The 26,886-nt window shown below is 43.6% G+C and overlaps 1 protein-coding gene across 3 annotated transcripts in view; it reads right to left on the bottom strand.

The window, feature by feature from the left end:
* Positions 1–26,886, bottom strand: part of Pdcd1lg2 (programmed cell death 1 ligand 2) — a 70,160-nt gene that overhangs the window by 37,469 nt on the left and 5,805 nt on the right. The window contains exons 3-4 of one of the 3 annotated variants that reach the window (XM_042262468.2): positions 21,781–22,081; positions 8,778–8,845 (exon numbers count right to left, since the gene is read on the bottom strand). In XM_042262468.2, the coding sequence (XP_042118402.2) occupies positions 8,778–8,845; positions 21,781–21,920 (208 nt within the window). In that variant the 5' untranslated portion in view covers positions 21,921–22,081. Of the gene's footprint in view, positions 1–8,777; positions 8,846–13,639; positions 13,824–21,780; positions 22,082–26,886 lie in introns of those variants that run through there. The other 2 variants (XM_076562035.1, XM_006991085.4) reach the window with 2 other exon arrangements.

The raw sequence follows: 26,886 nt of genomic DNA, 5'->3' as shown, positions 1-26,886 counted from the left end.
ATTAACCAACATAAATCACGCATCAGAATACCTCAGAATGACTGAGAGTTGTTATTTTGACTAATTTTGACTCAATTACAGCTTCCAAGATGTGCGAAGTTTGGGGCTTGATTGCTTATTCTGAAATGGGTAGTTTAGGAGATGCAGCATACTTCTGAAATACTATAACTCTTGACATTTTGTGTCATCTCACTTCACAGAGGAAATGAAAACACTTATAATCAAGTCTGTGAAGAGTTCTTCCTCAAGGCCGCTTGCACGTTAGAGTAACCAAGCAGAAGGCCTCAGCCTGCCTGACATGGGAGTCTTCTGGGACAAGGCCTCAGCCTGCCTGACATGGGAGTCTTCTGGGACAAGGCCTCAGTCTGCCTGACATGGGAGTCTTCTGGGACAAGGCCTCAGCCCAATCCATGTTGTTTTAACAAATCATCTAAGGCTGTGAGCTTCATGATGAGGCTCAAGATTGTGGTGGTGAGGGGTCCAGGAAGCTTGGTGCCACCATCCAGCTCTTTCTGTCTCACAACAGGGTGAAGAAGCAGAAAGGGATGGCCGTACACTTGAGGTGGCTTCCCATTGTAACTATCCACTCTTCAAAAGCAGATGTCATCTGTTTATCAGTGTGGACCCTCAGGATTTAATTACTTCCCACTAGACCCCACCTTCTAAAGCTTCCACCAGGTTAATGCCACTGACTGGAGGCTAAGCCCCACCACAAGAACCTTTGAGGAACACATAACCAAACTATTTTAAAAATCCGAATGCCCCAACCCCCATTTTGGCTTCTTTAGATGAAGTTCTTACAAGGGGTAGAGCAGACCTCCACTTTGTAACTCTCCTGGGAGCTTCTAATGTGCAGGCTGTATTGAGCAACTCTAGTCAGGTCAACCAGACACCTGCAATTGCAAACACTCTTTACCACTCTACCATCCAAAACATTGCCTTCAGCTTCGCCTGAGCACCAATTAGAACGCAGATGCTCAGGCTTGCCCCAAACCCAGAGAATCGGGATTTGTGAGGCAGGCTATGGCATTGGTGCATTTTGGACTGTAACTGGGACAAAGAGTGATAATTGACTTTTCTTAAACACAATGATCCAGACAGGAAGGAACCCTTAGATCCCCGTCTTACTTGGTTCTGCCATCGACCCTCCAAAGTGGGAGATATGACCCATGTTTAAACAGGTCAGGAGTCTGAGGCTTTACAAAGGGCACAGTTTGCTTAAGGGCAACGAGCGGTGGCCATGGATCTGGAATTCAGATTCATCTCTATGTGCAACTCGCTTTCATCTGTCTGCTCACAATGACTCTTGGCTGTGATTCCAGCAGCTACTACCAGATTCTACCAGCTACTACCAGCATGAGCAGACAATGTCTATGACTGAGGTAGGTAAACTTTTGGCTTTGCCTTTAGGTACATGTGTTTGGTTTATATGTCATGTGCCATGCAGTAACTAAATTAAGCTCCAATCTAGAATCGAACTTTTGAAGTTACCAGACAGAGGATGCCCAACTAGATAACCTAGAGTCTTTTTGAAGATTCTGAGGTCAGCTTAGCATTTTATTTGCAAGCAGGTCTTGATGACAGCCAGCACCTGTCACACCTCCAGGAAACACAAAACAAATCATTTGCATGATCTGCCAAGATAGTTTCTTCCTTGGGCTAATTTTGAACCTTTTTCCACTGAACAACAGAAGTTTACCTTTTCTTTTTTTGCCTTCCTATCTAGTGTACTTGAAATGTGAGGAGGTTGGAAGGCTTCTCACGAAGCCGCTGTTTTGCAGAAAGCTGTGCTCTGTGCCTGAGACTCATGCTCTGTGCTGTATGTGAGCGTTGGGTGGGACACCTTCATTTTAGAAACACTGTCGTGGCCAGAATCCATTCTTTTGTTCTCTTGTTTACTTTCCATCGCTGTGACAGGACAGTTGACAAGAAGGAAGGAAAGGGCTTGTGCGGCTCACAGTGTGAGTGGGCGCGGTCCGTCCCGGCAGGGAAGGGGTGGGAGCAGGAGTGGCCACATTGCGGCTGCAGTCAGGTAGAAACGAATGCGGGTGCTCAGTCCACCTTCCCCTCTTTGATGGGTGCTGGTGCTCAGTCCACTTTCTCCTCTTTGATGGGTGCTGGTGCTCAGTCCACCTTCTCCTCTTTGATGGGTGCTGGTGCTCAGTTCACTTTCTCCTCTTTGGTGGATGCTGGTGCTCAGTCCACCTTCTCCTTTTTATTCAGTCCAAAATTCCAGCCGATGGCACAGTGCCGCCCACGTTCAGGATGAGTCTTTCTTGCCCAGTTAAACCTTTCTGTAAACCTCCTCACAGACATACTTTGAGATGTGTGTCCATGGTGGTTCTAAAGCTCCTTAGGTTGGTAATCGAGATTAGCCATCACACTGTCTATATCAAGAGTCACTGGAAATCAAAAATTAGAATGACTGGGGTGTGCTCTGCACTAGGGTACCACAGGCATCATCAGTGTAATCCCCCTCCCTACCCCACCCACTCTTCATCCACACCTGGAAGATGGAGGATGATGAAAGAAACATCAATGATAGAAAAATTGTTTTGTGTCTAAGACATAAGTATAAAAATAAATAGTATTTCCTGTTGTATGATATTCTGTTTGTGCTCTGACAAATAAAGCTTGACTGGAGATCAGACAGAGGCCACTAGTTAATCACAGAGGCCAGGCAGTGGAGGCATACACCTTTAATCCCAGCACTTGGGAAGAGGAAGTAGGAAGATCAGGAGTTCAAGGCCACCTTGGACTACACGAGATTGAACAAGTCTAAAAGAGAAACAGAGCCAAGCAGTGGGGGCACACACCTTTAATCCCAGCCTTCGGGAGGTGGAGACAGAATCTCAGCCCCCTATTCAGTCTGAGGATTCGTAGAGACAGGATGCCCCACTCAGTCCGAGATGTTGTAGAGGTAAGAACTCTCTAGTGGCTGCTGCTCTTCTCTGATCTTCCAGCTTTCACCCTCGATATCTGACTCCAGGTTTTTATTGTTGAGACTAATTAGGATTGCACTTCAACTTCTTAAGTGTATCTGGATTACAAGATAGTTTTAGATTTTGCAATAAAAGATGAAAAACTAAATTGCCTGTACAAATTTACAATAATCAAGAGAAGACGATATTGACAAAAGACTAGACACAAGGATCAATGGACCCACACAAATATGAACGATTGGTCTGTGGCAAAGAGCCAAAGGCACTTCCATATAAAGAAAAGAAAGACCTAAAAGAATGGGGCTGGTATGCAAAACTTAAAGGAGCCTCAACTGGTACCCCACAATCTGTACAAACACTAACTCAAAATGGATTACAAATCTAAACGTAAAATGTACAGCTGCGAAACGTGCAGAAAAATATCACTATTTGAGCTGCTGAGATTGAGCTATGGATTCTGAAGATTGAGACATGAAAGACAACACCCATAAGTTAGACCAGAGTGAGAATCTTTGCAAAGATGACATTTAAAAGATGGAAAAATAATATTTACAAATCATATACCTGGTAACGGAATAAATAAAGAACATTCAATGCTTTACCAGGAAACAAACAAACAAACAAACAAAACAATTAAAAACTGTCAGAATGATTTGCAAACATAGGTTACCAAAGAAGATAAATGGCTAGCCAATCAGCACATTAAAATGGGCTTAATATCATTGGTCAGTGGAAAACTGCAAACTGAAACCACAGCAAGGTATTTCTACACATCTGTTGGGATGTCATAGAATAACAGAGCGGTGCCAATACCAGGAGTAACTGAAACTCTCAGACACTGCTGATGACAATGTAAAGTTAGCACAACTGCCATGGAAAGCTCTGGCAGTTTCCTATACATTTATTTACAGTGGCCATAGGGTCTAGAAATTCAATGTAGTTAACCAGAAAAGTTAAAATGTATGTCCACACAGAAACTTATTTGCAAGCATTTATAGCAACTTTGTTTAAAATTGCCACAAATGGAAAACAGTCCAAACATCCTTCACCTGGGCAAGGGATCAACAAAGTGCAGAGCATACCTACAATAACACACCGCTCAGTAACAAAAAGAAATAAACTATTGATATATGCAGCAACATGGATGAACCCCTGATGTATTACACTAAGAGAAAGAAGCCGGCAACAAAGAGTATCTACAGTATATGTTATACACATGTGTAGACACATCACAGTGAATTCCACTAAGCAATATAATGAATGTATATTAACAATAAAAGAATAAGTAATTACATAAAGAGCATCTGATCCCATTTTGATTGTGGAGGTCATTCTATGACTGTGTATTTGTCAAAGTGAATTTTAACCTACGTAAACTTAAATACTTTTAATATGAAAATGTATCCTTAATCATTCCATTAAACATTGATAGATGGTATATCTATAGGATATACATAAGGAGAGAGTTAATAATTAATGGCTCATGGAATCAGAATGAGTCAGGTTTCTCTACAGTCTTGTAGAGAGGTACACTTGACTCAGAAATTGAAATAACTGCAATGCCCATGAATGAGGAGACTAGGAATATAAACTATAGCACGTCCAGTGAAATATATAGCCACTTAAAAATTAGGGTTACTTCCATTTGCTGGCTTGGAATCTACAAAGAATGCACACTGACTGAGAGCTTACAAAGATTTCTTCTACTAATCTGTAGCCATTTATTTTTGTGACACTCAGAACAGAGAGAAGAACGCCATGAGCAGTGTTTTGAGGAGGAGCTTACTTGGGCTGAAGTTGCTAAGTTCCTGGGGAGCTGGTGAACAACCTGGGGGTGTTTCCAAAGTGTTCAGTTGTGTCAAGTTTGAACTAGCTTCCTGTGGTTTTCCGTGTCTTTGCTCTATTTTACAGCAGAATGAGTTAAAGAAGAGTTATTAAGCAATTCATATAAGAAAGTGAGTATCAGCTGGGCGGTGATGGCACACTCCTTTAATCCCAGCATTCAGGAGGCAGAGGCAGGTGGATCTCTGTGAGTTCAAGGCTGGCCTGGTCTACAGAGTGAGTTCCAGGACAACCAGGGCTATGCGAAGAAACCTTGTCTCAAAACAACTACAACAAAAGCGAGCATCTGAGAAGCCACCCCTTAACCAAGAACTTGAACATGACATGTGACACATGTACTGTCTCCAGAAGCAACTGAGACTGGATTATGTGCATCTCAGTCTCTTGCTTATCTCAGCTTGACCTTATACATTTAAAAACGCTTGAGCCACAGGCTTATGAAAAAGACATTGTGCTATATATTATCTTTCAGGTCTTGGCTTTTCACTCAGTATTACACTGGTAAACACACAGATGCAGCAGCATGCTTGTGGTTAATTTACTTTCACACTTATAATCCTTTATCCTGCTGATAGACTACAGTTTCTCTAACTATATTGGAATATTGGGGGTGCCACTATTCACCTCTAGTGACTAATTACAGATTCGTCATTATAGTTTTAGAATTATAGTTACAGCATTAGTTTTAGAATTTAAAAATAGAACTGTATGCATAGAGGGTAATAAGATCTCATATTGATATAACTTGTGTATAGGAACGCCTTTTTCGGTGATGGATGCAGGTCTAGTTCTGCACCCAAAGCAGTTAAAGAAGTGGGATCTTCAATCTGAACACTATGATAACCAGGATATTCTCTCAAACAATGAATGTTGTAGCCCACCTGACCTCAGGTTCTTCTTAAAGCTTCTGTATATTCTTAAAATTGTATATAACATAAATATAAATATATATATAAATATAAATAGATTTATTATTTGTATTTATTAATATAACTGTATTATTAAAAATAATACCCAAATGTACAATTCTTAGAAGGAAAAGCCTAAACAAATAAATAAACATGGATACCAAAATTTTCCTTTTCTCCTTACCCCAGGCCTTTTTCTTTGCTCAAATAATCCCCATTCCTCAGCTTTGTTTTCTAGGTGCTCCCACTAATAGCTTAGTTTGAAATCAAAATACTTTAATTAGAAAGACACATAATGATAAAGTTTTTAAAAGCACACACAAGAAGAAGGCATTCTAATTTGTCACTCATTTGAATTAAAATTATCTGCTAAGAAAGCAGAAAAAAATTCCAAGCTTATGGAGAGAGCAAAATATGCTGGTTTGGTTTTCTTTTTATTAATTCATCAAAATAATTCATTAAACATTTTTTTTGGGTTTGTGAAATGCTCAGAATAAGCATTTAACATGTATCCATTTTCAAACCTATGTAAAACTCCCATCCTCAGTTAGATGATTTATAGATTGTCAACCATTTCATCATACTGTTAGCACCACATCTGGATAGGAAAGAAAGGATATCAGTGTACACAGCTCTTTCATATGCCACCTAGTAACTATCTCATTTAGGACACATTAAAAAAACGTTCCTGAGTCTCAGACTCTCTGCCTGCCAAATGGATGTTGTAAGGATTGAATGGGATACATAAACTGCCTTGTTCAACATTCAGCATACATAAGCGCTCGTGCGAATGTAAACATACCTGCGTCTCTCCATCCTCCTACTCCCTTAATACCTAACTCAGAGCTCATAATGACTATAATATCCCTGTGCTGCTTTTCTTCAGGGAACAGTCCTTCCTCTATGGAAAGATTCAGTGAGGATTAAAAAAAAAAAACTGAATTTGAAGGCAAATGGATCGAACTAGAAAAAAAAAATTACCCTAAGTGAGGTAACCCAGACCCAGAAAGACAAACATGGGATATACTCACTCATAAGTGGATATTAGCTGTAAAGTAAAGGATAACCATGCCACAATCCACAGGCCCAGAGAGGCTAAGTAACAAGGAGGACCCAAGGGGGACACATGGTATCTCCCTGGGAAGGGGAAATAGAAGAGATCTCGAGACGCCTAGCAATAGTGAATGCATAGACTGAACTGGCCATTTCCTGTGATCAGATTGGTGACTTCCCCAATCATCATCAGAGGTCCTTCATCCAGTAACTTATGGAAACAAATGCAGAGACCCACAGTCAAACATAAAGCTGAGCTCAGGGAACCCTGCTGAAGAGAGGGAGGAAGGATTGTAGGAGGCAGAGGGGTCAAGGACATCAAAGAAACCCACAGCAATGGCTAACTTGGCTCATAGGAGCTCACAGAGTCTGAACCAACAACCAGGGAGTCTGCATGGGACCAGCCATCTACACATACATGTGACAGCTGTGTAGCTTGGTCTACTTGTGGGACTCCTAACGATGGGAGCAGGGGCTGTCCCTAATGCTTTGATTGGTTCTTGAGATCCTAGTGCTCACACTGGATCGCCTTGCCCAGCCTTAATACAAAGGGAGGTGATTAGTCTTATCTCAACTTGATAGCCATGCTTTGTTGACACCCATGGGAGGCCTGCCCCTTTCTGAACAGAAACAGAGGAGGAGTGGATTGGGGGAGGGGGGAGCAGAGGGAGATTGGAGGAGGGAATGGGAGGAGAGGAGGGAGGGGAAACCGCAGTTGGGATATTAAATAAATAAATAAAAATTTAAAATTAATTAAAAAAACAGACAAATGAAATAAAAGAAGAAAACAGGCAAACAAACAAACAAAAATTCTGCCCACCCCCCCCCCCCCCCCGTTTCCCTAGCTCCTTTCTTCCCTAAGAGAAAACACCGAAGAAAACCAGCAAAGCAACAGCCCTGGTGGTTTTACAGTTAGTAATCTATAGGGGTTACACACTCCCTGAGGTTTCTCCTAAAATCCTCAATCCTGTCAGGGCACGGGAACTCCAGCTTCAGACCCTGCTTTTGCCCATTGGTCCCTTATTGGCTTTATGGGAATAAAATCTCTTGCCCAGTGAGGGCCAGGAGGAAATCATTACACACCCCCTTTAGCTAGCACTGGGGTAGAGTGGGACAGTAAAGAGGAAAAATTCTAGGGTCTTTTAAAAGAAGAATGTGCCAAATATGTGTCCTTAGTGCCAGATCAGAATAAGTAGCCCATGAGGAAGGAAAGACATGGCTGGAAGAGAAGGGTGGGACCAACCACCTGGACAGGTTGAGATGGGGAGACCGCTCATCCAAAGGTTATCCAGTGCCAAAGGATAACTTTCCCCAGGATTCCTCTCAAGGAAATCCTCGGCTTCTGTTGTGGCGCACCCGGCCCCCTAGCCACATGCCTGTCTCTTTTCTTAGTTCCTAGTATTCTCTTGAAAGTGTAGTGCCTCCCTGACAGCACACACCAGTGATCTGAAATACCTTCCCCAGGGAAACAATCGATTCTGAAACTGCTTTCTCCCTGCTCAACCACATCCTCCGTTAGATGTCCTATCTTCAAGTTCAAAGGCATAGGCTTCAGATTCAGCTTTCATCGGGGCTTTACGGGCACTCTAGAGTTTTCAATTCAGTTCACATTAAGACATTAAATGACCAGTGGCCACCGCCATTGCTTGTTAAAGGAACTCACATGAGTAACAAAGAACTTTATGTTTGCCCTGGCCACTGTCCCTGATAGAGGAGAAACAGCTGCTTGGCACTTTACCTTAAATAGAACTGAACCGCTGCCCTCTTACATCCACACAGACGTGTGTGTTCTGACTAGTCCTGTCTCAATGTGAGCTTTGGATGATGGGGACCGACATTCCCAGTCTCTGTTTCTGTAAGATGGGACCAGCCACCCTGGGAACCATTCTTCTCTGCTACTTGAAATATCCATTAACCACACTTCCTCTCAAAGAAAGCCCACAGATGGGGGAACACACTCATTTCCAGCTTTGGCTAGGGGCCACAACATCCTTGTCGTCGTCCCCAGGCCCCACCCATTGTCCTTTCTTACCTGCTATGTGATGAAGTTGCAAGCCCAGGCTCAACATCAGCAGCGGGAGGAACATGGCCTGTATCGACCTGAAATAGACAATTGAGAGTCTCAGGGCTTAGTGAGCGTTCTCAGTCTCTGCTGGTTTAACTGCTCCCAAGAGCATGGTAATGACCCAGATACAAATCTTGTGGGAGACGCAGGTGACAGACAGCAAAGGCAAGGGGAGAAGCGGTAGGTGCCTCTTCTGCAGAAGAGGGCATGCACAGTAAGGAGGAAGAAGGTACTCTTTCTGAATTCAAATGAGATGCTCTTCTTCCTTCTTGCAGGGCCTTTTCTGGAGAAGAGGATGGACCTCATTGGTCACCCACAACGGTGGCCATCCGTATCCTTTCGTGCCTCCATGTCACTGTCTGAAGTTTAGTCAGTACCAAAATCTTGACCACCATGGGTTCAGAATGTGTAAGGTACTCCATCTTTTCTAGCTGGACCAGAACTTGGAGAAGGGACCCTGGAGAACAGAGCCATTGTGAATGATGTGTGACTTGCCTCTTAATGAGTTTTCTATTATTTTTTAATTATTTTTTTTAAAACAGGGTCTCATATTGTCCAGGCTGACTCTACCTACGTAGCAGAGACTGGCTTGGAACTCCTGATTCTCCTGTTTCCACTTTCTGAGCACACAAGTGCCACTGTGCCTAGCCTACTTTTTATTTCTTTGAACACTTTATTTTTTTTTTTTTTTTTTTTTTTTTGGTTTTTCGAGACAGGGTTTCTCTGTGTAGCTTTGCGCCTTTCCTGGAACTCACTTGGTAGCCCAGGCTGGCCTCGAACTCACAAAGATCCGCCTGCCTCTGCCTCCCGAGTGCTGGGATTAAAGGCGTGCGCCACCAACGCCCGGCTCTTTGATCACTTTAAATGGAGATGTTTTATTATTTACTCTAAGTTATACCTCAAAGAAGCTGATTAAAATCTATATGCTGAAAATGTTTACATTCATGTTGTAAAAAGTTTATTAACTATTAATTGTATAAAATAATGTATTTCATTGTGACTCTTCATACATGTGCTTTGATTATATTTACTCCCATCACCTTGTATGCTCACCCCATCTCTTCATGCCCCCCCCCTTCCACATTAGCAGTTCTCCTATTTTCATGTATTTTTTTTCTACAAATGGCATTGAATTCTTTCTGGCTGAATAATATTCTATTGTATACATTTGCTATATATATTCCATTCATCCATCAGTGAGCACCTATTATTAGACATGGACCTGTTTCTCCAGGGACAGCTGTACATCTAAGTCCTGGGAAAGCAGAGCTGTTCAGAGAACACAGTAAGCTGGTGGAGGGATTCTCTCTGGAGCCTGGGTAACTTCATTTGCATTTTCAGAAGAGGATGTTGCTTTGGTTAGAGACTTGCGTGCTATTGGGAGGGTGAGTTAGTTGACCTTGCAGACTTAGGAGGGTAGTGTGAGGGCTTATGTTAGGGTTCTGAGCCTGGTAGAGGGAAGTGATCTGTTGAGGGTTTTGTTTTCTATGTGTTCTTTAAATTTATTTTTTAAATGTTCAATAGCTTTATTAAAATATAGTTAACACACAAAAGAAAGCTGTATAAACTTAATACAGATTCTTAAAAGTACAACATTAATTCAGTGGGGTGTTTAGTGTATACATAGAGTTGTATAGCCAGCACCCCTGTTTAACTTTGCAACATTTTGATTACCACTGAAAGGAGCCATACCCACTTAGAAAAATTCCCATTTCCCCACCCTTTTCCTAGAATCCCTAGCAGTGACCAGTCTGCTTTCTGTCATGGCCAACTACTTGAGCTGAAGATTTCACACAAATGACCTCAAGCTTCTTGACCTTTTGGGGCTGGCCTCTTGCCATGAACAAAACGTCAAGAGGCAGCTGTTGTGCATCACAAATCAATGCTTTATTCCTTTCAGAATGGGAAGTTATACCAATGTATAGTAACCAAATTTGTTTATCACTTGCTAACATTTTCTTGCAAGAACAAAATACGTTTGGCTCCTATCTAGGTCTCTAACCTGTTTTGAGTTCATTTCTGAGGATGAATAAAGTTCTTTTGCACATGTTCCAAAACTAAACTATCCTTTCTCTGAGGAATTGTCTCAGCATCCTTGATGGTAGATGTGGGGACATATTGCTGGTCTCTATCCCTGTTCTATGCCCCTATCACACAGTGCTAATTACTGCAGCTTTGGGGAAAGTTTGAAACCAGGAAGTGAGACCTTCAACTTTGTTCTCAAGTCCTCTCCCTCTCTCCCTTGGTCCTTCTGGCTTCTTTCCTTCTCTTCCTTGAATTTCTGTATGAATTTTAGGACAGCCTTGTTTTTTCGGCACAAAGGGACTGTCCCTGTGCTTTGGTAGAAACTGTGTTGACTCCACAGCTCCATTCAAGGGGAATGTGGTCACCTCAGCAACGCTGTGTTTCCACTCCTGAAAGAAACCCGTCTTTCCATTTCTTTTCCTTTGTTTTTCTTTTTTCAGACTTTGAAACTTTAAAAAAAATTATTTATTACTATTGTTGGTGACATGGGTAAGTGTGGACACATGTGCTCTGATGTGCATATGGAAGCCAACTTCTCCTTGCACCTCTCTGTGAGGTTTGGGAATGGCACTTAGGTCTCCAGGCTTGCCTAACAAGCACCTGTAGTCACCGAGCGATCTCACCATCCTAAGCTTTTTAGAAGTTTTTATTTGCACATTCAAATGTTATGCATTCTAACAATTAAAATAATTTGAACAAAAAAAAAATGGCACTCTGATTGAACTGCATGCTGCAGCCTGCAGCACACCATGGACCATCTCGGCTTTTACTCTAGATCTCTCCTCCGCCCACCAGCTTCCTCCCTCACCAGCAATGCATTTCCCCTTCCCTGCCAGCCAGAGCGCAGATGGGGGAGGCAAGCAGAGGACTTTGTGACCGGTCGCTATGGATTCTGTGATGTGAAAAGGCAAGCCCAGTCATTTAAACTTGGTCCAGCCTCTTCATGTGACAAAGTTAAACAATGTAAAGAAGTAAAATCAGAAGGCGATACTTGTGGGGTGCTCAGTGCATGTTGCCGGGGCTTGCCTCAACTTCTGCCCTCTCTTGTCTGCCTGCTTCTTTCTTTTGAGGGAAGAGATTCTCTCTTACATTTCTGGGTTCTTCCGTCTCTGCATAGTGAGTTTCAGGATGTCAGCCACATTGGGTATTTCGGACAAGGTTGAGGAGAGAGTGGAGTGAAGTGTGTGAGCGATAGGAGTCTGATGGGTGTGGTCACTGAGCAGGCATTTTCTTAGATCTCTATTTTGAAAGAAAACCTATAGGGCTTTGCTGACAGTATAGATAAGCAGTTTTTAAAAATACAGCACAACTCCTGGGCTTGGGGATTGAGTCATTAGGGTGGTAGAGAACCAGGAATATCCATCAGATCTGAGGTGCCTGCTCCAAGTGAAGCCACTCAGGAGTTGGAAGAGCACAGTTCAGAGTTGGAGGTCACCATAAGACCTTCTATAACAGTAACATAGGCCACAGCCTGCATGACATCAGCTATGAGACACATATGAGGCAACAGACCTGGGGTATTCCAGCATGTCTGGACCACTATGAAGAGAGGAACCAGCAAAGAAGAGGCGGCAGAGGGCAAACACCCAGATGACAGCACCTGTTAACTATAGGTTTTGCTCTGGGTAGTCTGATCTTTGGTAGATTGAAAGCTTGCTAATGCTACCAGACCACCCTCCCCAAATCAGCCAGTTCTAAGAGGTGGCATCAATGGGCCAGGAACACTCCGTTTAAATGTAAACCAGGCATTTCAGAGTCTTTGTGCTCGGTGGCCTGTTTTATCAGGGACTTTGACATTCCTGTTCACTATCTATCTTACTCCTCACAGCCAAATGCTACCAATCCTTGCTGAAAGCCAGCAGAAATTGTGTTAATTAGTCCTAAATCTGCTTTTTCTGCCTCACTTTTTTCTCCTGAAGAAATAGTAAGGCAGATACCTGCCTACGTATCTCCCTTCTCCTGGCTAACCCTGATGTTTCCCCATGTGGGACCCTGTGGCACAAGGTGTTTTTCCTTTGAGATTTATAAATATATCAGACTTATCTTCTCAATGGCAAAAGGAACTAAGGCTTGGCACACCAGGCATTCATTCTTCAAATAACAAAGTGTCTATCGGGAGGCAGAGGCAGGCGGATCTCTGTGAGTTCGAGGCCAGCCTGGTCTACAGAGTGAGATCCAGGAAAGGCGCAAAGCTACACAGAGAAACCCTGTCTCGAAAAAAACTAAAACAAAACAAAACAAAACAAAACAAACAAACAAACAAAAAAACAAAGTGTCTAGGTTGTTCTCAGGAGACGTCTTCAGAATCCACTTGAGGTGGCTTTGAAACTGGTATTTCTAGAATGGACAGTCATGGAAGAAGCCAGACCACCTGGTCAAGACATTGTGTCAACAAAAGCTCAAAAATGCCCATTGTGCCCTGTTGATGGGGGTGGGGTGAGGTGGGGGGGGGTAAGCTGGTTTGAGAATGTGAGCATGGGAGAGCTGCTTCCCTCCCCCACCCCATCATCTGTGGCAGGTGGGAGAGCCGGCCCTACCTCTCACCAGCTGCAGCACTCTGGAGAGCTGGCCCTGCCCCTTGCCCGGGCCACACAGTACAGCTGACCCTGTTGGCAGGGGTTCGGGTGAGCTGGCCCAAGGTTGTGAGTGTGGGAGAGATGACCCCACTGCTTGCCTGTCCTGTATGGGTGAGGGAGAGAGAAGCCCGCCCCCCCCATACTTGCCCCTTGCCCCTCGCCATCTGCCGTAGGGTGGAAAGCTGGTCCCAGGGTCATGAGAGTGAGAGAGCAGGCCCTGCACCTCACCTGAGCAGCACAGTAGAGTTGGTCTCAGGGACACGAAGGCAGGAGGGCTGGCCCTGCCCTGCACCGGCTGCGGCACTCTGGAAAGTGGGCCCCACACCTCGCCTGGGCGACACGACACGGTAGAGCTAGCCCTGGCGTGGGTGGAGGCGAGCTGCCCCTGAGGGTGTGAGAGCAGCAGAACTGGCCCTGCCCTTTGCTGCCTGAGGCATGGGGCGAGCTAGCTGGGGCAATGCTGGAGAGCTCGCCTGGTGGGGAGGATGAGGGGGAACTGGCAAGCTGACCAACCCAGCTATCACCCAGGCCTAGAACCAGGGTTGTAAGTCGGTCCACCCAGCATCCACCCTATCGATGAACTGCTGGAGCATGTGAAGGGGCCACTCCTTCAGACCCAAAGCTGCAGGATCTCCATGACACAGGGCAAGAGCAGGATAGCCAAGAGGAGTCCCGGTGTCATGGAGTAGCAGAAGCAAGAGGCCTCGAGCTAGACCAATGACTCACGGTAACGAATACTTGCAAGCAAAGACGTTTGGTCTAAAGGGTGATCTGTGTGACCCACTGGGTCAGTGCTATAGCTTCCACAACGAGATTTTTATTCTTTTAAATTTTCTTTCTTTTTTGGGGGGGTGGGGGTTAGGGGAGGTTGCAAGGGCAGATGGTGGATACAAAGGGATGGGGAGATGAATGGGATCAGAATGCATGATGTGAAATCCACAAAGAATCTATAAAAAGAAAATGTCCATTGGAGATGCTAACTTTCCTGGATAAGAAAAGAGCACCTAAGAGTCACAGTGAACACCTGTCTGCAAAAGCACCCTACAAACCCCTCTTGCCACCAATAAGCAGTGTCTCCTGCCCCCTTCAAATAAATACCCCCCCATCAATCCATTGAGAAGGCAAGTTTGAGCTTATTACTGCTCCTGACCCTTTACTAGTTAATCACATGATAAAGCGTGCACGCACACACACACTTTAAAATAATACAAATTAATCTTTAAAAAGAAAAGAATGTGGCACAAAGGAGGAGAAAAACAGAGCAGTATCTCCAAGGATGTATGAGTCCACAGTCATTGTTTCCTTGCGTTTATTTCAGGAAGGGCCACATCACACAGGTAATACTTAGGGCTTACTATTTGTGATGTACCTTAGCTGAACCCAACAGCGGCCATCCACTCATCAAAATGCACGCATAACTTGAAAAGTTATTGTTTTCATGCATGGCAGCAGGCCTGGCACTTGCCAGTATTCTTATTTTAGAACATGAAAGGATGGCACGCAGCGGAGTCTAGTAACAGGAAGAACTCCTGGCCACTCGCCTCTGGCCAAGCTTCTCCTTCTTCTCGGCCATCTAACAGGACTTTCCTGGTACATTGCCTCCTTGCAAAGCTGAGGGACTTTCCAGCCTATTAATTTTGCTTTCAGGGAAGATGTGACCCGTGCAATGCATAAGAACACAGACTCTAAAACCAGACACATAAGCAATCAAATTCTGAGGTTACAAATTATTAGCCTCTAACACTTTGGACAACTTATAAAAACTTTGTGCTTTCTTTCCTATCATTCTAATAATAATAATAACAACCATTTCATGCCAGAATCTTAGGAGCAATTTCATACTTTCCTCTAATCCTCTTACTTCCACATCCGCCACACATCTTAGATGATCCCTCTCCTTTCTGCTGTCCATTGGCGTCACCATAATTCAGACCCTCATCACTTCTCTGGTTCCCCAGCACATCTTCCTCACCGCTGATGATTCCTCCTTTCATCCTGGCTCCCTCTCTACCAGCCTTGTTGAGGCAGAGGACATCAATTCTGGAATCATTCTTCACTCTTTTCTTCTCCCATTTGACTTCTGACTCATCAACTCATCCTATAAGCTCTCTCTTCACAAATACGCAGAAGCTACTCACTTCTCACCAGCCCCAGTATTCCATATCAGGTGGAGCCATTATCATTTCTTGTGATGATTCTACAGCTTTCTGATAATAGGGCTCTAAGACCCTAATCTCACCATTTGACATTTGATGCTCAATTCAACAGCCACAGTGATTCTTTTAATGCCTAAGTGCTATTGTTTATGGAGTTTTCCTTTGGACAGTCTTTAATGCCTTTCCTGCCCTGGCTTCTCTTGCTTCCTCAGTCACATAATAACCCATGCCCTTTCCATGGACAGAACCTCATGGTGGTTGTGAAAATTCCAATCTCATTTTACTTTGTAAAGCATTTGTTTTACTCTACCTCAGTTTATGAGTTTTTAAAGATTGATATAGCACGATACATGTCTTGTTAAAAGGCCTTATATTCTACTACATTCAACACAAACCTCTCATAACTGCCTCACACAGTTCCCTGTATCTTGAGTGTACCTGAAAGCTAGCATGCAGCTCATTACTCACCTCTAATGCTAGTATATAGCTCATTACTCGCCTCTAATGCTAGCATGTAGCTTATTACTGGTATGTAAAGTGATTTTACTTCAGTCTTTCCTGTTAGAACTAAAGCTTTTTGCATTTATTTAGGTCTCAGAATTTTGTTGAATAGACAATAAATTTCTGCTCATAAGCATGATCATTCCCTCAGGAGTCTGGCTCCTAGTTGGACCCTTTTTCTTTTAGATAAACAGACAATTTAGGAAGAACTTCCTGTTAGTTAAGGTTACAATGGGATGAGATAGTAACAGGTAGACAATCATCATCCTAGGACTTGCTGAAGACAAAGGCCCATGTTGAAGCAAGAGTTTTCATTGGTGGAAGGTTCTTACAAGGTTGTCAGCACAGGTACCTTAAGCCCTTCCCTTATCAACTTGTCTCAAAACTCTACTCAATGCAAATAAGACCTTTGTCTTCTGAATTCTTTGTGAGGACCATATTTTCTAAGTGAACAGGTCCTTAGAGACTTTATAGTTAGGGAAGTAAACGTCAAGTACAATGAAGTGAAGGAAGAATGGATTTTTTTATAGCCAGGCAAGCAGGGTCTGGAGAGTCTGGAGGATGCATGGAATGAATGGAGAGTCTGGAGGGTGCATGGAATGAATGGAGAGTTTAGAGGATATATGGAGTGAGTGGAGAGTCTGGAGAATGTATGGAATGAATGGAGAGTTTGGAGGATGTATGGAATGAATGCACAGACAAAATTAATAAACTCATCATTTACAGGGCATCCACTCCTTCAGCTGCATGAATGCAGTGATGATACAGATAAATGAAATGTTCAGGTGACCAATCCATATTTCTAGTCTCCTTTCTAAAATTCACTTGTGTTTTATAAGTCAGTACCCCACCATCTATCTATTCTTGTTGTGCATCCATTTTTATCTTAATTATACTGTGATGTGGTGGATGCTAGAAATTATCAGGCTCACTAACCCCTGGATCTCTTGGTCAAACCTCAGAAAGTGAACAGAAATATCTGTGGGTACTAGGATGACATGTTGTAAATGATAAACCATTCTTCAAATTTACTGCCATTATCCCTTCTAAGGTGACAGACAACCTTAGGCTTAGAAATTGCATGGCTTTATATCTGCCCATTCATTTTATCAACCCACTAATCGTTCATCTAGTAGAAGTCTCTCTAGCTTATATGACTTACAGGCCCACCTACTCTGAGGAACCTCCCCTGGGCTTTCTAAGCATATATTATTATAGTGTGTTCCTTATTTGTCTTGTTTTCAATAGTCTGTACTCAACTTTCTCCCTAGTATAGCTATTAATAATATCATCACTATTCAGTTTTTGAAAAGAGAGTTTTATGTAGTCCAGGCTAGCTTTTTCCTTCTTTACTATCTGAGTTCTGGGATTATAGGCATGAGCCAATATACCTGGCTCTCTGGTAGAATTTTAGCTCCTTTTCTCACTATTTCTACACAAGAAGTTCTTAGATCAGTTTATTTGATTGTATCAAGAAGTCATATTTTTCCAGAGAAATCAAGACAACTTCTGTAAGTTGATGAAAACTTTTCTAAGAAGAACTTGTAAGAGGCTCAAAGGTCATGGTGGACAGTTTCACTTCATGGTTGTCATAGATTTAGTTTCTTGCCATTTCTGCCATCTGACCAAGTAGCAATGAAAGAAATTAAGTTTGTGGTGTTATAGAAATTTAGAAAAGCTTTTCTTCTTTATTTTATTCAAAATATTTACTGAGTGCCAAGCTCTTATTACAAAACGCAAGACACAGCCAACAAGCTTGAGAAATTCTCCTCAATCTTTGAACAACCCAAGAACAGATACTCTGAAGATCTCTCAAGAATCCCAGATTGTTCCTTGGTATAATAGTGACCAGTATAACAGATCCTGGATGTCTTGGTCTTAGCCAAAAGGCCAAGAGATGATCAGGTCATGTTTGTGTATCATCTCACTTTTACTAAACATTGCCAGTTTTATCTGATTTGGTTTCTCACGTCCTCTAAGTGTCTGGCACAGCCTAGAGTGCCCATGAAAACCTAGATTAAACAGACTTGTAGGCTAGATTAAAGTGTTTGAATTAGCTACTGATTCTGAGATCAAGTACCTAAGACCAAATCTGGAGTTAGCAATGTTTGAAAACAATGTGAATTTGGTGCCTTTCAGATAAGAATGCAGGTTTGGCCCTGAGATTCTGCCACTCCACACTGTGTTATATCTACTTGGACTCAGATGCTTTTGTTAACAGCCAGTTTCCATACATAGTAGGAGGTCTTAGAGCCAGTGCCCTGTTCTCATGGGTATATGAGTAACTGTGTCATATTTAAATCATCTGTGGCATCATAGACAACTCATAGTCCTAAATGGCTATTCATCTCAATTAATGAGATATGTAAAGCTCAAACGGCATCTCAGTTTTTCATTCACTAAACACTGAGCTCCCCCCAATACACACATTGGCTTTTGTGAGTCTTTCTATCAGACTGTGGAGAATTTGTAGTACGATTCATTTAAGAAAAGACTCTTGCAAGCTAAAGACATTATAACATGATTAGAAGGTCAAAAGTCACACTCGAGTAGAGGCTGGTATAAAAGGGGTGGTAACAGGGTGGACTCCATGTAAACTGCCTACAGATAGGGAGACTTTCTAGGGATGGGGACCTTGAAGTGGTTTTTGGGTAGGCAGCTGGGAAGTGGAGACAGGAAGCCTCAGAAATGCAAATGCACAGGAAAGCTGAGGGGACAGAGCAGACTAAAGTGGTTTCTGAAATTCAAACGGAAACAATCATATGCTCAGTGCCAGGCAGAGGTGCGAATGAGGTTGTAGTGCCCATCGTGCAAAAGTAGTTAAAATGCCAAAAGAGTGTGGGAAAAGATTAAATCAGGTGTGTGTGTGTGTGTGTGTGTGTGTGTGTGTGTGTGTGTGTGTGTGTGACAGGACTGGGGGAAGGATGGTCACTTGGTTAGAGGGTCATTGTCTTCTTCTAGATGTTGGATCATAAAGTCTTTGTTTAGAGTCAGAAGAAGGAAGCAAGAGAAAGGAGAAACTGTAAGACCCTTGACGGAACTGTTGACAAAACAATTGGCAACTGATCAGCCATACAGGTGAGAAAAAGAGAAGTGTCAGGGATGACAGGGGTCCGAAGGCCAGAACATGTTAGGGCTGGACAAAGAAGTCATTTCCAACAGGAAAATGTCAGCTAACATTGGGGACTGAAGAAACTGCCTTAGTCAAAGAACACATTGCCAACTGCCTTGGAAGGCTAATCAAGTCTGAAGTATAATCCCCCAGGGCATGGTACCTCAAAAGGCACTATCTGGGGATATTTCCAGTATCTTCTTTTCAAATCACCATCAAACTTTCCCTTGCAGATGCCATTTCATTTCTGGTGATCCACCTACCATCTTACTGAATAAATTAAAACAGCAATCCAATAGCATCTAGTGAGCTCCTGTGCTCACAGTCAGTATATTAAGGTTCTCTAGAGTAACAGAACACACACACACACACACACACACACACACACACACACACACACATATATATATATATATATATATATATATATATATATATATATATGATTTATTAGAATGACTCACAGACTGTGGTCCAGTTAATCAAACAATGGCTGGCTATGAATGGAAAGTCCAGGAATCCAATATTTGCTCCATCCAAGAGGCTGGATATCTGAGCTGGTCTTCGGTATATGCTGGAATCCTGAAGAAGTCAGCTCTAATGCAAGTGAAGAAATGGACCTGATAGAGAGGCAAGAACAAACAGGCAAAGACCAAAAGCTTCCTTCTTCCATGTCCTTATATAGGCTTCCAGCAGAAGACATGGCCCAGGTTGGATCTGGATTAAAGGTGTGTCTTCCCACCTTAAAAATCCAGATTAGAAGTAGATCTTCTCACTTCAAATTTAAGCAGAAATCCCTACATTTGAGGGTTTTAGTTAATTCCATATGTAGTCAAGTTGACAAACTGGAATATCCATCACAGCCAGGCACTGTGCAAGGCACCCAGAACTCAGAGAAACTCAAGGCACTCCAAGTCAATGGAAAGGCTCACAGATGGAATCTGAAGACACCCAGAAGCATCAGACAAGGACAAGCAAGTTGATGGCCAGAGCTCAAGCAATGAAGACAAATAGACCAGCTTTTCCATTGCAAGAGCAATGCTGTCCCTTGCTCATGGGACCTCAGCTTGGAAGGCAGCTTGTAGAACATGCAGGTCAGCTGCCATTTGACCACAATACAACTGATTGCTGCTCCCACTGAATAGTTTTACTCTCCATTTTGGCATTTTTTACCTGTCATCCCCTTCTATAGAGTCCTAAAATTTTAAGGTCAGAAGTCTTGAGTAGCAGGAAATCTCTCTCAAGCTTCACCACTGTGTCACCATGCAAGGATCCACTGTCACAGCTTTTCTCTTAAGCGTGTCAATACATAGCAATTAGTGCAGCTTTAATTTTGCTATCTCTTCTCTGATTATCTTATATGAAAAAAGCTAATTAGTAGTCTGCAATCATGTTTTTTCTTTTTTAATTAAATAGTGGTTAGTGCAGAATTGTGGAGACCAGTTCCAAAGGATCCGTCTACAAAACATTCTGCATCAGGGACCACTACAGAAGATGGCAGAAAGATTGTGAGAGCCAGACGGTTAGAGTTTGCTATGAGATTGTATCCTCTAGAAATGTCAGAATCTAGGCCCATAAAGGCTCAGCCACATGACTGCCTAAATAGGAGCTGAGTAAGGACAATGGACATGCCAAAGGAGAAAACCCACAAGGCCTCAACCCTACACAATGAACTACACAACTAAGGGCTGCTGAGACTGGGAGAAATAGTCTTCCCCAGGGAAGGGCACATCAATTGGTTACCCAATCCCAAATGGTCGGCTCTGAAAACACACATGTGAGTAAAATTACACAGACTGAGCAGGCTGTATTTAGGAAAAAAATGTATATATTCCTGTAACAATAACTAATGAAAAAAGAGGCCTTGAATTTAAAAGAGAGCAAGGAGGGGTCAATGAAGGATTTTGAGAAAGGGAAAAGAAGGGGCAATGATGCAATTATATTGTAATTTCACATTAAAAAATAAATAAAAAAATATGTAGATTCATGGAATATAATCATTAAAAAAAAATCTCTCCCTAATAGTGTACTCTTGGAGCCTTGCTTTGTAAACGCAAGCCAACTGGGACTGTTGACTGCTGTTCAAAATGATAATCACCCACAGATGTCAGTTGTAGAAAAACAGATTTTTGAAAGCATTTGGACTGCTAACCCTTCAAAAGCTCTGAGGGAGGCGATCTCAAGAATAGTTTCTGAGGCTGTTGAGACAGGTTGGTGGTAAAGGTGCTTGCCTTCCATGCCCAAGTTTTATTCCTATGAAGTAAAGGTAGGAAGATGGAACCAACACCACACTGCCCTTTGACCTCAACACGTATGCTGCGACAACCCCCCAACCACTGAACAATATTAATACAAAATTTTTAAACCCAAAACAAGGATAGTTTTCTCTACGGTGGAACTTCTTCTTCTTTTTCTTTTTTTTTTTAATGCACAAAGTCCTTTGCCACATAAAGAGGTTGAACAAGAATGAGAAACAACGGAAAAAGTGAGAGAAACCCTGATGTTTGGGAGATAGAAATTTCACCGTAAGCACAATTTCTCAGACAGAGTGTGATTTAAAGAAAAAGTGCGCTCATGGTCTCCCACCACGGCAGACTCACCTACACAAACGAAGACAGTAAGGGACGTTCTCAATGCACCACCCTCCGTCCTCACAGCAGGACTTGGCACAGCTCCCCAAGCAAAGAAAAAGCATCTCACAGTAGCCCTTTGCCTCAGGTTCCCTTGAAGCCAATGACATCAACAATGCCCATCACACCAACAACCCAAACTGTCCACGTCGGGAAGAGCAAGTGGATTCTCTCTAATTGTAAGACAGGAGGGTGAGATAGAAGTATGCCCACGTTTGAGATGATATTCAGAAAAAAAAGATGCAGTTGGGATCCTTGAAGTTCTGTTTTCCTGTTAAGAAGAAAAAAAAAGGGGGATGTTGTGATTCAGTCAGAATGGTTTCTGAGGAACTAGAGGACGCTGCCTGCAAGCGAGTTTCGCTTTTGCCTTCAGCACCATGGCGTTGGCTGTAGCTGCTCCCAAGTCACACCCCTGCCAGTCACCCCGGAGCTAATGCCCCTGTTGGCTGTCCTTTGCTGTGCCCCCGGTCCACATGTAACAGGGGATCCCCACAGCAAGCTGGTGTCGAGACGCCATATCACAAGATCTGGCTTTGGATGAGAGACCCTGCCTCATTGAATAAGATGGAAGAGCCATTGATGGTGATTCCCAACATCAGCCTCAGGCTTCCACAGTCATAAGCACAAGTTCATGGGCATCCACACAAGAGTGTGCCCACATACATGCACGCAGGTGCATGGACACACACATGCACACACACACACACACACACACACACACACACACACACACACACACGCACACATGCACACACATGCACACACGCGCACACACGCACACACGCACACACATGCACACACACACACACACGCACACACATGCACACACACACACACACACACACACACACAGAAATAGAAAAATAAAATAAGAACACTTCCCAGTGTCTTCATTGTTTTCCACCAAGTAGCCACTTGGCAATCCTGAGCATCCCTTGCTATGTATAGCATCACCCCCTACCTTCATAAAGCGCTTATCCCTTGTGTATCTCAGTGTGTTTCCTGTTTTTATAAAGGCATCAGCCATTGGATTAGTGTTCACTCTGATCCATTATAATTTTATCTATCAATTTCCAATTTCCAAGGAAATTCTGAAGTTCTAGGTCTAGGATATGATCGGAGCTGGGGGGGCAGGGGGAGCTAACTCACCACAGCATCTAGGTGGGTGTGACTAGGGGGCACTAACTTACTACAGCAACTGGGTGGATATGACCAGGGGACACTAACTTACGACAGCAACTGGGTGGGTATGACTGAGAGGCATGAACCGACCACAGCATCTTATCTCATTCTCGAAGCCACTTCTAACCCAGAGACTCTTGAACCTATTCCACACAAGAGGGAATGACCAAGAACAGCAACAGTTTCTAGGTGCATGGCTGGATTTGAACTCAGGCCTGAGTGGCCCTGTCATTCTATAAAGCTGAGCAGGGCAAGATTTAAACAAGGTGAGAAGAAGAAAGGCCAAAGTAAGAGCAGATGTGGGGGCAGTTGACTTCTCCTTGCACCTGGGGGCGGGGTGGCTGGCAGAGATTTAGGTCTGCAGGCAGCCAGGTCATGGGTTGTCTTGCTCTCTGCTCTCCCCCTGCCTCTCTGACCTCTGGTTTTCCTTCTGAAAAGGGCAGGGCTCTTCTTTACTTGTCTGCATGCTTTTTTAACGTTTATATATATTTACTTGACTCTCTCCCTTGAGTAAGAAGGAATGATTACAAAAAGGAATGGTTGCCTCAACTACAAAAAAAGGGGGGACCGTAATAAGGGGGACCCTGTCTGGGAAGCAGTCCTCAGTCCTTCCTCTAAGGACTGCCTCCCACTCGTGCCTCTAAGATGCACACTCTCTGTGTGGCTCCGGGAGTTTAGCGTCTATGGAATCCTCAGCCCACCCCCAGGAGTGAAGCATGTGCAAGCCACTCTTCAGACCTCCTGAACTTGCTCCAGCGACCACTCAGCTCTCAGTCCTCAGTCTTTTCTGGACAGGTCTGAGGCAGGGAAAGCCCAGGTCTCTCCAGAGCAGAGCCAAAGCAACTCAAGAAGGCGTCTCAGCATGCTGGCCTGCTTCGTAAATCTATATATAAAATCTATATATCTAGAAAAATGTCAGAGAGGGCAGATACTGGAGCCTCTACAGAGCATTCCTGGGGGTGGGGGAGACACGTGGGGTGGCTTTGCAGTTTGTAGTCGCCCTCCCCTCCCCCACCCTGTTATATTGTATTTTCTGCCTGCTATGAACATGAATTACTCTTTTAAATACACAGAAATAACTTCAAAAAAAAAAAAAAAAGAATGGAGAGTACTGCTAGATTGAACAAAAACAAGAAAACATTTTAAGAACTTCCCAAACGGCTCCTATGTTTTCAATTATTTAATAAAGAACACATAACTGTGAAGTTCTTAAATTAGAAACACCCATAAGCTCTTTGCTTTGTTCCCAGAGGGTCTCCAACAGACAGAGACAGAAGGGAGGAGAGAGAGATTGGGATTAGACCCCTCCAACATTGTATGGATGCTTGGTAATAAAAAATGACAAATTAGGTCAAAAAAAGAGGCCATTATAATATGCATGAAAATGATCTCATCAGTGTACAAAATAGCACAGTCTTCCATTCTGTACAGAGAAAAGCAGAAGTAAGAGAGATTATATTGTTTATCAGGCTAGTAGAGAACAGAGAGAGGATAGGTCACACCATTTCTGCCCTCCCCTAAGACATTTTGTTCTAAATGCACTGTCATGGAAATGCTGTTCAGTGTATGGAACTTGAAGCCACCTAACAAACATGACACAGATGTGTCCGTTACGTTATGGTGTCTGTCACACAGCAGGGACTTGGCACAGTCACAGCTCTGAAATCATCTATCCACCCTGCCTACTCTGATTGGCCTAAGCACATAGTATGAAGATGGAAAAAAAAAAAAAGTGGCTTTGGAGAAATAACCAAAGGGCAAGAGCTGGAGAAGCCATGAGACCTGTGAAGAGCCAGCATCTGCTCTAGAACTGTCTTCCCAACTTTCCCGAAGTCCAGAACCAAGATTCAGATGGGGGTTTTATCTGGAACGTGATAGAAAGGAGCAAGGCTAGCCTCCTTTGGAAGACAGGGACTTGTGGGTAGAAGGATGGTCATAAGCAGCTGGGGACAGAGAGAAGACAGAGGTCCACACCTGGAAATCTGCCTGAAAACTGGCCTATTGTATTACAGCCCAGGAACTGGAGGCCAGTCAGTTTCTGGATGCATACTGGCTTGGAATTCCAAGCTCTCCTCCGAAGGAGGCCCGATGATCTTGAGGTGAGGGAGGGAGAGGCGTAGACTAACGCTCTGTCTAAAGCAGCTGAGATGTTCCTTTCAGGACCAGAGTCCAGATTTGGCTCATCCACTGACAAGGACTCCAAAAGCTAAGGGAGGTGTATTCTAAGTCGGGGGTTGGTGCCCGGCGCTGGGGAAGTGCTTTCCTGCTCCAACTCCACCACACCTGCATGGCAAACAGAAAATAACTAAGTCCATGGCTCCTGGCTAAAAGGCAAGTCACTGAACTCCTCCTGTCAGACCTGCTTCCTCAGGAGGTGTCTCAGGAGCAGGGGTCAGAGGTCGAGCAAGAAGTCAGAGAGAAGAGATGGAACTTGCCCCTGGCCTTCAACAATGGAGAATAGAGGAGGGGACTCATGTGACAGAAAGAAGCTTCTAGGAGCCTAGAAAGGACTTGTGCCGTCCTCTTTCCCCCCATTCCTGGACAGAGGATGGGGTGCTGGATGCACTGCCCTGAAGTCTGACTGTGTGCTGCAAAGACTTGCTGCCCGACGTTTCTGAAGGGGGGAGGTCTGCCACCCTGCCATGCTTGTAAGGGGAGATGCGGTTGCTCACAGGGATGAAGGAAACAGGAACACCTTGGCTCCCAGGCCTGGTCCACAGGAACTACAAAACCCCAATACCTACTGCAACAGTGCAGAAGGAAGGCATAGGGAGATAGGGCGCTAAGGCCTCTTAGAGTGGACGGAAACAGACTAAGATGGCCGTGTCTCTCTTCTGCTCCGAGGCAGGAAAGCTAGAAGCTCAGCCTGCTCTGGGAGTGTGAGCAGAAAGATATGTTAAATAGGACTGACTTGGTCAGTTCCTCAAATCATATGTCCCTTAGGACCTGGTGTCTACTCATAGCAATGTATACGTGACAAGAGAAGTGAAAATATACAGCCACACACAGTCTACGTCAATGTCCACTGCAGCATTATTCACAGTCAAAGTGGAAATAACCCAAATATCCAGAAATAGAGCCAAACACCGTGTTCTATACGATGGACTGTAATTCAGTCCTCAGAATAAATGACACACTGACATGTGATGTGATGATATGCTACTGTATGATATGGATACAGTATGGTATTCTTTTAAAGCATTCTATGACAAAGAAACTGGGCACTGAAGATCACATGTCATATAATCCCATACCTATGGAGCACCCAGAGTAGATAAATTCACATAGAGACAGAGAATACTGAATGATTGCTTAATAAGGAAAGCATCATGGGGGGCTGCTAAAGGGTACATAGTTTTATTTGGCGATGAAAATGTTTGCAATTTGATTGTAGTATAGATCACACTATTCTGTGCATAACAGTAAAACCATTTACATGGATGAACTGCGTTATATGTGAATCACATCCCAAGAGTTGATAGAAAACATGAGACTAGGCTGAGTTGTAACAAGAGGCCTGGAAATGATGAGCTTAGGTTGGGAGATGATGAAGGTCTCTCTCTACTCAACAGGTTAGAGGAGTTTGACCGACTGCTGGTGGCAACTTTAAAACATTTCAATGAACTGTGCCACCTCATGGCGGTTATAGAGTGAGAAGAACCAGGAGGCAGCTCCTGTGCCCACTGTTGGCGCCTCTCATAACGAGCGAGTCCCTCTCTCTCCCTGCTTCTCTCTCTCCTTCACCTGTCTCTATTCCAGAGACTAAGCAGTAGCAGCTGGGAAGGAAAGATTGGCTTGGCTAGCGCCCTGGTCCTCGTCCTGATCCCTTCCACAGTCCGGGTTGTGCTCACAGCCTCAGTTTTGTGTGGATGCCTGTGTGTATTTATGAGTTTT

The sequence above is a fragment of the Peromyscus maniculatus genome, chromosome 1 (assembly GCF_049852395.1).
Source record: "Peromyscus maniculatus bairdii isolate BWxNUB_F1_BW_parent chromosome 1, HU_Pman_BW_mat_3.1, whole genome shotgun sequence".
Taxonomy (NCBI): Eukaryota; Metazoa; Chordata; class Mammalia; order Rodentia; family Cricetidae; genus Peromyscus; species Peromyscus maniculatus.
Note: the sequence above shows the minus strand (reverse complement) of the source record. Positions and strands in the feature narration are given on the sequence as shown.